We start from the raw sequence: 12,280 nt of genomic DNA on the forward strand, positions 1-12,280 counted from the left end.
CACAAGTCGATATGTAAAAGTTGCAAAGGTTGAGATGTACTCATAATTCTTTTGGATTTGAAGGAACTTTTAACATGTTTACCTCTAGCACATTCATCACATACTTTATCAATGTCAAATTTTATATTAGGAATGCCTTCAACCAAATCAAGTCTTTTAAGGGTATTAAGAGTTTTTGTACTAACATGACCAAACCTTTTATGCCATAACCAAGGATCATTGTTCATTACACTCATGCAAGACATGGTGTGACCGGATAGAGAGTTCAAATTAGTTAAGTAAACATCTTTGACACGTCTTCCTTCGAGTATTAGTTCATTAGTAGTGGCATCAAAAATTCGACACATATTGGCACGAAATTCAACAACATTACCCTTATCACAAAGTTGAGAGATACTAAGGAGATTATGTTTCAAACCTTTGACAAGCCGCACATTGTCGACACAAAGTAAGGATGACTTACCAACTTTTCCAATACCAATTACTTCACCTTTCTTGTTGTCACCAAACCTTACCGTGCCACCATCATATGCTTTAAGTGAGAGGAATTGGCTTCTATCACCCGTCATGTGACGAGAGCATCCACTATCCAAGTACCAATTGCGTCCGCCTCTCACCAAGCCCTACACAAGATTAGTTTTTGAGTTTAGGAACCCAAATGAATTTGGGTCCCTTTTTGTGATCAACATAACTTGTGGTGTCTTTCTTAATGTTCATTTCTTTTAATGTTTTGGTGTTCTTATCAATGTCATCAAATCGTTTTGTGCAACCATTAAAAACATGACCATTGTCACCACAATAATTGCAAATGATGTATTCGGGAAGACCTACATACTTCCTTCCTCTAAAATCGTTTTTAGGCTTCTGGATGCAACAGTCGGTTTGACTGCTCCATTTGAACCCCAAACCAAAGATTTCTCACACTTGTCGGTTTGATTCGTGAGGAAGTTTAACACGGTTTGACTTCCTTCCCATTTTTCAGTGATGTTCTTAGCATTAACAAGTTCATTGGTCAAGTCATGGACACGTGAGAGAAGATGCAAGTTCTTTTCTTTTTCTCTTTTAAGTTCATCATTGTTAGCACTTTCTATGGACAATCTTTTCTCAACAATGAAGTCATGGGTGTGATTATTGAGTTTAGACATAAGATAAATGATTCTTTCTTTGGACTCTTCATATTTAGATGTCATCTCGTCAAGTCTTTTGTTTAGATCAACGACTTCATCGGATCTATGGTGAGGTGAAGACCTAGAAGTGCTACATTCGGGCATACCTTTTTGAAAGAAAGTAAGCCTATCATGGAGATCTTCTATTTCATTCTTGAGACAAACAACCTCACTTTTAAGACACTCATTTTCATTTTCCAACCATTCACTTTTTCTTTTAAACTTGTCTAACTCGTGGTCGGAAAACAACAGTCTTAGAGACTGTTTCTCTTAAGTCAACAACTTCAACTACAAGGTCATAGATCTCATTTTCAAGACCATCTTTGTCCTTCAAAACGTCATCACGTTCCTTGGTTAGTTGGGAAACTTGCATCACCAAAGTTGTGTTGACATTTTCAAGGTCCGAGACGTCCGTGGGGGTCAACCTAAGACGCTCTAGTTCTTTAGTCAAATGTTTGTTTAACTTGTTGACTCTTTTGACTTCATTATATGCCTCGAAGTGACAATGAATGATCTGTTGCTTTTTTAGTTCATTTTTCAGATTAAAGTTCTCTTGAGCAATTTCCTCAATCTCATTTTGCATAATATCAAGCTTATTAGTTTGAGACCGACACTTATCAAAAAGTTGATCAAGAAGCTTACATACTTTCTCTTTGGAGTAAGTTCTAGCCTTGGCCTTTAGATTGTTTACCTCGTTGTCGGAATCGGAGTCGGAATCGTCGGGGTTAGCCATGAGGCATCTTAAGTGTTCATGTTTTGAGGTTTTCGAGACTTTTTCCTTACCATGATTTGCAAGACACATTTTAGCCTCAAGTTCCTCCTCGATGAGTTCCTCATCTTCCTCAGAGTCGGACATTCCCCATATAGCACTCATGACTCTATGTTTGTAGTCCTTTTTAACCTTTTCTCTTCTTTCCTTAGATTTGATTTCTTCCCACTTGGGACATTCTTTAATTTGATGAGTTTTATCACCACATTTAAAGCATCCCATGGTGGAAGTAGGTCGTCTCTTAGGAAAGCGTTTTTTAGAGTAATTATTAGTGAACTTTTTGTTACCTTGGCCATTGACCAACCCGGCTAAGTTTCTTGTGAACATAGCAAACTCGTCTTCCTCCTCATCTTCTTCATCACTTGGAGAAGATGTGAGGGCGAGACTCTTTCCCTTTGATGACTCACTAGAATGCTTATCGAGATTAAACTCGTGAGCCATTAGTGATCCCATTAGTTCATGAAGAGATAGGGTTGACAAGTCTTTAGCTTCCTCTATGGCGGTGACTTTAGGTTGCCATTTATGGGTTAGACTACGAAGGATTTTTCGAATGATGTCCTCGGACTCGAAATTCCTTCCTAGACTTTGAAGCTCATTAATTATACAAGAAAAACGAGAAGAAAAATTATTTAAAGACTCGTCCTTTGACATTCTAAACATTTCATATTGTTGCATGAGAAGGTCAATACGGTGTTTTCTTACTTGGGACGTCCCTTCATATGCAAGTACAAGGGAATCCCAAATGGATTTTGCCGTAGGACACCCGGAGATTCGACTAACTTCCCCCTCACCAACACAACGTTGAAGAATCGACATTGCTTTGGAATTCTTTTCGGCAAGCTTGAAGTCGTTCTCATTGTAATTTCTTTCCTCTTTTATCTTAGTGAAACCGTTAAGGATATCGGTTTCCTCAATGACAAGAGGTCCATTTTGGATGATGTTCCAACATTGATAATCGATACTTTTGATGTAATGTTCCATTTTGAGTTTCCACCATCCAAAATTCGAACCGGTAAAGACCGGGATCTTGGAGTGTTTCTCGGAATCCATTACCCACGAATCAAACTCTAAGGCGGTTAGCCTCGATCAAGAGCACGAGGCTCTGATACCAATTGTAGAGTTTATGGATTCAAGTACCTAAGAGGGGGAGGGGGTGAATTAGGTACTCTTTTAAAAATTTTAACTTCAACTTTATTGGATTAAAGTAAGTTAAATGAACAAAAGAGATTTAGAGGATACTTTGAATAATATTGAAAGATTGAACAAGTATCTCGATGAATGTTTGCTGAAGTATGAAAGCAACAATCGTTATTTGTATCTATTTGTCTCGGTTTGTGAAGTATGACTGCAGACCAAATGCGTGATATGATGAATTACTTCTAAGTTTAAGCGAAACAAAACAAACAAACAAAGTAAAAAGGCAAATGGAAATAAAATAAGCACTTGAACACGAGATTTTTGAATTGGTTCGGCAAGAAACTCAAGTGCCTACGTCCAATCTACTTTTTATTACTTTCCTTTAGTGATCTACTCCGAAAACTAAAAGACCCTTGTAATAAAAGACGCCAACCTACTCCGGTTGCAAAGCTAGTACAAGAACTACTCCGTTCTATGACAAGCTAACTCGCAATCTACTCCGATTGCCAAGAGTTAAAGGACTACTCCGTCCTAGAACTCAACAACTCACAACCTACTCCGGTTGTCAAGAGTTAAAGACTACTCCGTCCTAAACTCTACTAACACACTTAAAATGTAAAGGATCAAGTTTCCACTAACACATTCTTAGCAAAGAATAGAGGTGGACAACTTTTACAAGATCAACACTTTTAAGCAAGAGAGTTTAGTATGAAAAAGCAACAAAGGCCACGATGTAGAAACCGAAAGACACTTGAAGACTTTTAAAAGGATTTTGCAAAAGACACGATTTTAAGCTTTTGAAAATACTTTGCAAAACATGAAAGAATTAAATCGAAAAAGTCTTGAGGATTTAATGAAGAGGGACTCGGTATTTATAGAGGAGATGAGTGAAGGGGTTGCTAGGGTTTTGAAGGGTCAAAGACCTCACATGTGAAGGACAATAGCAACCACCTAATAACTTGCACCAAAAAGGAGTCTTTTGCAAAGGAAGGAATAGAGAAAGAAGGTTTGAAAGACAACCTTAAATGCTCATGCAATTTCAGAAAACAAAGGATGTGAGACAAGTCACATGATGACAAGTTAACACAAATATGGCAAAAAGCAACTTTTGTTTTCTTAAAAACCAAAGGATTGAATTTGCATAAAGAGGAAACATTTTGAATAATTCAAACCACTCTTTATTGGATACTACCTCCTTAATAAAATCAGGTTTTTATCTTAGAAAATAAGAGTCACGTGAAAGCATTTGAAAGATAAAAAGGAAGCTTCAAGTTCTACGAGTTGTGGCCTAGTCCACTCAGCTGTTTGCTTGTTGAAGCAACAGTCATCTGGACTGTTTCTATTACTCTACTATACTTAACTTTCTCACTTGTACATTAGATGACACACGACTAATTACAAAGGGATTAGTAACAACTTCAACACTTCTTAATCCAAGCTTGATTACATCATTAATCCTGAAAAGGTAAACTAAGATAACACAAATCAAATGGGCATGTTATCATCAACATAAGGAACCCAACAAATTCCCCCTTTGATGATGACAAGCCCCAAACGAATGAATATTTGCTACCCCGAACTGGTCTGATCGAACAGTTGCTTGTAATATATAAATTAAACGTGGTTCATTGTTAAGTGAAGTTCTTTGGTTCAGTGGTAAAGAGTATGTGTTTTGCTTGGGTGATGCGAGTTCGAATCCTATAACAAGCACTAAATCTTTTAATTTTTTCATTCTTTCTTCGGTTTGTCTTATTATAAACGAACACTACTTTATTAGCTACAACCTTATAATTTTTATTTTCTTCCATAAATAAGCCTCTTAAGATTCTTAAAAATACCGTGATATTGTTAAATTTTGGTTATGAGATATCTGATAGTATCTTTTCTATAATTATAATTTATTTATAATAATTGTACAATATTTGAAAAATATAAACACTTAAATACAATAAAAAAAATACTCCTAGTAGATAAATTATAAAACAACATTCGGAAATGATTACGTTTATTGATGCATCTGAAAAAACGAAAAAAGTAGTCGGCAAATAGTGAATCTGTAAACATAAATTACAAATAAAAACAATATTATATACGGTTGTCATTGCATGTGAAAATTTTGCTCTATATTTATCATGCAACTTGAGCCGTTTATCGAATTTCCAATCTTTAATGGTTGACTGTTTTGTAATTTGAATATACGTATGTTATGTACTCATGTTCACTACAATATTTTGCACTACTCAAATTATTAGACAATTATCGCGACTTTATTCCGCTACCCCAAATTTGAGATCCTGGCTCCGCCCTGATTACTGCTATGACAAATATTTTTGAATCGGAACAAAAACAAGAACCGAAAACTTAAAAACAAAACTGGTACTAGTAAAAAAAACTCCAACAACATGTGCATGCAGAATTAATAGAAGGACGCTACGCTAGTACGCTATAATAAACGGATCGAGTATTAATTTTGTCCTTACATCGATGGAGCCCCACCATTAAAACTACGTCTGGGAACAACGCGTCGTATATTTGCCTCGGAAGGCTCCTTAATAAGAAAAGGCGAAACTAGGCTAGGAACATATCTTGCAAAGTTAATAAACTTATGAAACTTCAAAAGAGGTTTGTATTGTATAGGTTTTTTACTTGGATCAACTATCCATATCCCTTGACCATATTCGCCGATGTCCTCCTCATTGGGTTGATCGTCCTCGTCCTCCTCCTCATCATCGGATGCTCCCCCGTTCGCAAAAAATTTGCCAGTCCTAGTAAACCCAACAATATGACAGAACACGTCTAAGCGAAACTCCTTTGGTATATCAATAGATTTTACAATTGCATCAGAGTCAACTATATGTATTAACTTATCACCAGTAAATGTCTCTTTATAGATGCACTCGCCCAAAAACCCTCCCATGTCTCCTATGCAGACTAAAGGCGACTGAATTGCGTCGAACCTCTCAGTCACCAAATCAAAGCTAACAATATAATAAAACTTGCCGAAAGCACCCCAATATAATTTTTCATTACTAAGTACCGCTTGTCCATAAAAAGAGAAAAGTCTCTTATAATCATATTCAATTCAATTTTTCTCCACTTATTTTCCCTGAAAGAGAACATATAAACAATACTCTCTCCTCCGATTTTCCAAGGCAGAGTGATAATTTGAACAAATTTATACTCATCAATAGATGATGCATACCCAAATCCACTAACAGTTGTAAGTTCATCACACTCATATGCACTAACAATATCATGATCAAGTAAGTACCAATCTGCCTTATATTTGTGCATGTTGCCAGTAGCCGGGTTCCATATAATGAAGTAGTCGCCATGTTTTGGGGTTAAACAGATTAACCCATTGCAGCCGCCTATAAATTCGGGATAATTTTTCTTGGCGCGAAAGGGCACTTCTATTTCAACCAAACTATCTTCAAAATTATCAGAAACTTGATCATCATCGTAAGAAAAAAGATAATAATTGAAGAAATTGATAATAGAAAATATATTTGTGAAATATTGTGTGTGTTATTCCATCAACTGAATATCAATATATACAAGTCTAAGAGATAATTGCTAGGTCAAATGTATTTGCCATTCCTAATTTACAGTAAGTAGCTCCTAATTATGTGCTAGCCAAAATACTATCAAAACAATATGTGCTGATTTTGTGCCAAAGTTAGCAACGTATCACTCGGAAATATGCTCCGCATATTTCTCGGAAGATTTCCTCCAATACCCCCCCTCAAGTTGGAGCATGGGAGTCATAAATGCCCAACTTGTCGAGCAAAACCTTGAACTGTGGACGACCCAAAGCTTTGGTGAGAATATCAGCCAATTGAGATTGAGTATGAACATAGCATGGTAGCACCACCCCATTACGAATATGAGTACGAATAAAATGGCAGTCAATCTCAATATGTTTGGTGCGTTCGTGATAGACCGGGTTGTTAGCAATATGCATAGCACTTTCATTATCGCAATGTAATCGTACGGGTTCATGAAAGTGAATACCAATCCCGGCCAGCAGCCCCGTCAACCATATTATCTCACATGTGGCAGCGGTCATGGCCCGATACTCGGCTTCAGTAGAAGATAAAGAAACCGTAGCTTGTTTCTTTGTTTTCCATGAGATAGGAGACCCACCCAAACAAACAAAGTAAGCCGTAATAGAACGACGAGTAATCGGACAACTAGCATAGGCCGCATCACAATAGGCCTCAAGTTTGAGAACCGAGCCAGCACGAAAAAGAATACCCTGCCCCGGATGACCCTTCAAGTAACGAACAACTCGCAATGCCGCTTCCCATTGAACAGAAGTCGGTTTTTGCATGAATTGAGACAAAATGTGTACCGAATAGGATATATCGGGACGAGTAAGAGTCAAGTAAATAAGTTTACCCACCAAACGTCTATACCGTGCGCCATCTTCAAGAGGAGCATCCTTAGCAAGAGCCAATTGGTGTTTTTCATCCATGGGAACATTCGAAGGTTTACAACCAAGAAGACCCGTTTCAGACAATAAGTCGAGAGTATATTTCCGTTGACACACGAATAAACCCTTCGAGCTATGTGCAACCTCAAGTCCCAAAAAATATTTCAACTTACCCAAATCTTTCATATGAAAGCATTTGTGTAAATATGACTTAAAATTAGAAATAGCATTGCCATCATTTCCAGCAATTACTAAATCATCCACATAAACGAGAATATGAATTTCAATCCCATTTTTGCGAAAAGAAAACAAGGAATTATCGGAAGCGCTCATAATAAAACCATAAGAAGATAAAGCTGTAGCAAGTTTACCATACCAACACCTCGGTGCTTGACGTAGGCCGTATAATGACTTGCGAAGACGACAAACTTTACCCTCGAACCCTTTATTAAACCCAGGCGGCATGCGCATATACACTTCTTCCGACAAGTCACCGTGAAGAAATGCATTATGCACGTCCATTTGATGAAGTTCCCATTTCTTAATGGTGGCGACGGCTAAAAATGTTCGCACAGTCACCATCTTAACCGTCGGAGCAAATGTCTCAGTAAAATCAATACCTGCTTCTTGATGATTACCGAGCACAACGAGCCGAGCTTTAAAGCGTTCCACTGTACCGTCAGCATGGTGTTTAATTTTAAACACCCACATACATCCAATAGCAACTTTCCCGGATGGTAAATCACTCACGGTCCAAGTTTGATTGGATTCAAGTGCAGCTATCTCCTCTGTCATAGCCTTTCGCCAACGCTCATCTTTCATGACTTCTTTAAAGGACTTAGGCTCTACCTCCCGAGTGAGAGCTGCAAGGAAAAGACGGTGTGGCTGCGAAAATTTATCATAATTCACAAAATGTGTTAAAGGATAAGAACTACCAGAGACGGAATTGGCGGAGGGCGACTCTTCCGAAGACGTGTTAATGCTATCCCATTTCACATAATCACTATGATTTTTATTTGGGATTTTTACCCGTTTGCCACGCCCAAGATCTCCCTCTGTCGAAGTACCCACTCCGTCGTCAACAGAAGACTCGGAACCGGTGTTAGAAGCAGAACCAGTATCGAGTGCGTCATTGGCTACAGCACTGTCAAAGTTTTCGTGAGCCGTTGCACCAGTTCCTCCATCAGAACTGGCCAAATTGTCGTGCACCTGTAACTCAGCACTCGCAGGAATGCTGTCCACAACAGATGGACCAGTAGCAGCAGGTACATAATCATCGGCAGGAATGCAATCATGGGAGTCATCAAGGGAAGTGTCGGACCCCGACCCTGCCTCTGTTTCTGACGAAAAAGGAAAGACATGCTCAACAAATTGTACATCACGCGACTGAAAGTATGTACCCGTCTCAAGATCAAATAGGTGCCAACCCTTCTTGCCAAAAGGGTAACCCAGAAAAACACACCTCCTACTCCGACTATCAAATTTATCAATAGGATTGATATTCTTAGCATAAGCTAAGCACCCGAAAACCCGTAGCAAATTAAGATCAGCGGGTTTACCAAAGAGCAGCTCAAAAGGCGTTTTCCCTTGCAATACCCGAGTAGGTGTCCTATTGATTAAGTGCGCGGCTGTCATAACACACTCTCCCCAAAAATCAGTCGGTAAAGAACTTTGAAATCTCAAGGCACGAGCCACATTAAGAATGTGACGATGCTTGCGTTCAACACGAGCATTTTGTTGAGGGGTTTTGACCATGGAGGTTTCGAAAATAATGCCTTGCTCACGAAAATAAGGAATTAAAGGTTTAAACTCCGTCCCATTGTCACTCCTTACTCGTTTAATATTGGAATTAAATTGACGCTTTATTAAGGCAAAGAAATCCGTCATAAGACGAGACACCTCGTCCTTGGATTTAAACAAAAACACCCATATGCTACGTGAATAGTCATCGACGAGTGTAAGAAAATAGCGTGACCCGCATGCCTGATTCGGGTCATAGGGGCCCCAAACATCACAATGTAAAAGATCAAATAAATGCGCTGCTTTATTAGTACTCAACGGAAAAATGGACCGAGTTTGCTTTGCCCGAAAACAAATATCACAATATTTGTGAGTCTCTAAATAATGCTTAAAATTCTTAATAGAAGAAATACACTCCATTGCCTTGAAAGACGGATGACCTAACCGTTTGTGCCACAAGTCGACATTGCCAGCCTCTTCGATAGCATTAACACGTCTTGGAATATCCATGGGCAAATGGTAGAGTCCGTCTACAAGTGCATCCTCACCAATCCTCGTCTTCAAGATAGGGTCCTGAATAACACAAGTCATATTAGTGAATTGGATATGCAAATTTTGAGAAATTAGCATTTGTGAGACAGATAAAAGATTGCAAGTAAAATCCGGGACGTAAAGTACATCCTGCAGCACGAGTGTATCATTAATTCGAGCCTTTCCACGATGAGTAGCCTTTAAACGAGCACCGTTAGGAAGGCCCACCGCAAGAGGCGTGATTAAAACACACTCAGTTAACAAATTCAAATTTCCACACACATGTGTGGATGCACCTGTATCGACGATCCAATAAACAGCGTGCTTACCCTGAAGACGGACATGATGCGCATCAACTACAGGCTCACCGAATACCACGTTGGTCTGGCCTGCCGAGGAGCTGCTACTCGCACCAGAAGTTGCACCAGGACGTGGCTCACGATCCTCTGGATAGCCGTGCTTCTCCCAGCAGTGAGGCTCGCTATGGCCGGGCTTCTTGCAGTGGGTGCATCTCAGGCGTGGCTTCCCCTGTTTCGTGCCTGGTCTGCCACCTTGAACAGCATACGCCATGGCAGTGGTGCGTTCCTGTGTCAGATTACGCATTTCCTCTTCTTGCATAAGACGAGCATAGACGGTATCCAAAGCGGGCAGAGTGGTAGAGCCCAATATATTGGACCGTGCAGTTGCATAGCAAGGGAGGAGACCCATCAAAAATTGACGAGTTTGGCGAGTCTCACGACGGGTGCGTAATTTGACAGAAATATTACAGCGACAACCAGAGCAATCACAAGTAGGAAGGGCGTCAAAATCATTGACATCGTACCAAAGCTTCTTAAGACGACCATAAAAATCCATGATGGTCTCTTCTTCTTTTTGCTTGCAATCGGTAATTTCGGATTCCAACTGATATATCTTGATGCCATGTCCACGAGAGAAACGATTTTTAATATCGTCCCACAATTCGGCTGCGGTGTCTCGATAAGTAACAGACGGGCGAATTGTAGGATCAATTGTATTAAAGATCCAAGCTATCACAGTGCAATTGGCGGTAGTCCAATCATCCAAATCCTCCGAATCAGTCGAAGGCTTTTTGAGGGAACCATCAACAAAACCGATCTTCCTTTTTGCCCCCAAACCATTGCGAAAGCCTTTCGCCCATTCCGCATAATTGGAGCCCTTCAGCATTACGTGAGTAATTTTGGCTGAAACCCCATCGGAATTGGAAAGTGCATAAACAGGTTTGGTGATATGCGGCGGAGGATTCGGTACAAGTTCGTTGCCTGACATTGTTTAGGGTTCGTGATGTCGAAACCTAACCTGATACCATGAAGAAATTGATAATAGAAAATATATTTGTGAAATATTGTGTGTGTTATTCCATCAACTGAATATCAATATATACAAGTCTAAGAGATAATTGCTAGGTCAAATGTATTTGCCATTCCTAATTTACAGTAAGTAGCTCCTAATTATGCGCTAGCCAAAATACTATCAAAACAATATGTGCTGATTTTGTGCCAAAGTTAGCAACGTATCACTCGGAAATATGCTCCGCATATTTCTCGGAAGATTTCCTCCAATAATAATTATTACAACACTGGATAAACAAGGTGTTAACGGGATCAGAAGGATGAGAGAATGGGGATTTCATAAAGTGAGAAATAGCAAATTTGGAAGAAGAAATTATAGAATACCATTGTTTTGAGACAGACTTAATTTGAATAAGAAATTTAATCGGCAATTTTACAAGTATTTCTTCAATTATGAGATCATCAAAGACATAGCTTTGTTGCTCAATGATTTGCTCTTTGTCTCCCATTATGTTCGGTTTATTAATTTAACGTAAGGGTTCGGATTATTTTGCACACATGCATGGCCTTAAAAAAACTGTCTTATATATTGATGGAGAGGTCGGAATTGGGTAAAGTTTTGGGTAAATTGTTGATTACAGCCTTTTATAAACCTCATTTTGAAAATTACAGCCTTATATAATTTTTTTTGAAAATTACATCTAAAATATTACTTTTCTTCTAAAATTGCACCAACTTGAGGATTTCGGTGAATTTTTATGATGTTTTTATGATGTTTGGGGTGATTAATTGGTTTGTGTTAAGGAGAGGTAAAAAATCTGGGTAAGTAGGCTCTCAAATAATAAAGGGTACATCATAAAAACATCATCAAAAATCACCAAAAACCTCAAGTTGGTGCAATTTTAGAAGAAAATTAATATTTTGGATGTAATTTTCAAAAAAAATTATATAAGGCTGTAATTTTCAAAATGGGGTTTATAAAAGGTTGTAATCAACAATTTTCTCTAAAGTTTTTGATAAAATTTACAGCTACTTTCAGTGTTTCGATTAGAACACTTATTATTATTCTAACACAATAATTAACAGTTTTTCCTAAATCTAATACAAAGTAGAAAATAATTAATTCTCCAGAGTATCAATCAATCAATCAATCAATCAATACTATATATTAAATCCAGAAATCAATGGGTTT

At 38.4% G+C, this 12,280-nt stretch overlaps 1 protein-coding gene across 1 annotated transcript; it reads right to left on the reverse strand.

The window, feature by feature from the left end:
- Positions 1-9,528: 9,528 nt before the first annotated feature.
- LOC141609390 (uncharacterized) lies at positions 9,529-11,147 on the reverse strand. Its single transcript, XM_074428455.1, has 2 exons — positions 10,108-11,147; positions 9,529-9,820 (listed from the first exon to the last, which is right to left on the reverse strand). Exons 1-2 carry the CDS (start codon positions 11,063-11,065, stop codon positions 9,792-9,794), a joined length of 987 nt encoding a protein of 328 aa, XP_074284556.1. The 5' UTR covers positions 11,066-11,147; the 3' UTR covers positions 9,529-9,791.
- Between the last annotated feature and the right edge of the window lie 1,133 nt (positions 11,148-12,280).

This window comes from Silene latifolia, chromosome 10 (genome assembly GCF_048544455.1).
Source record: "Silene latifolia isolate original U9 population chromosome 10, ASM4854445v1, whole genome shotgun sequence".
Classification (NCBI taxonomy): domain Eukaryota; kingdom Viridiplantae; phylum Streptophyta; class Magnoliopsida; order Caryophyllales; family Caryophyllaceae; genus Silene; species Silene latifolia.

What these genes read in the sequence shown, in the direction of transcription:
- LOC141609390 (XM_074428455.1), bottom strand. Translation starts at nt 11,065, where the DNA reads ATGTCAGGCAACGAACTTGTACCGAATCCTCCGCCGCATATCACCAAA. An exon ending in GCATCATGTCCGTCTTCAGG is followed by an intron (nt 9,821 to 10,107) that starts GTAAGCACGCTG and finishes TGTGTTATTCAG; the next exon opens with GACCCTATCTTGAAGACGAG.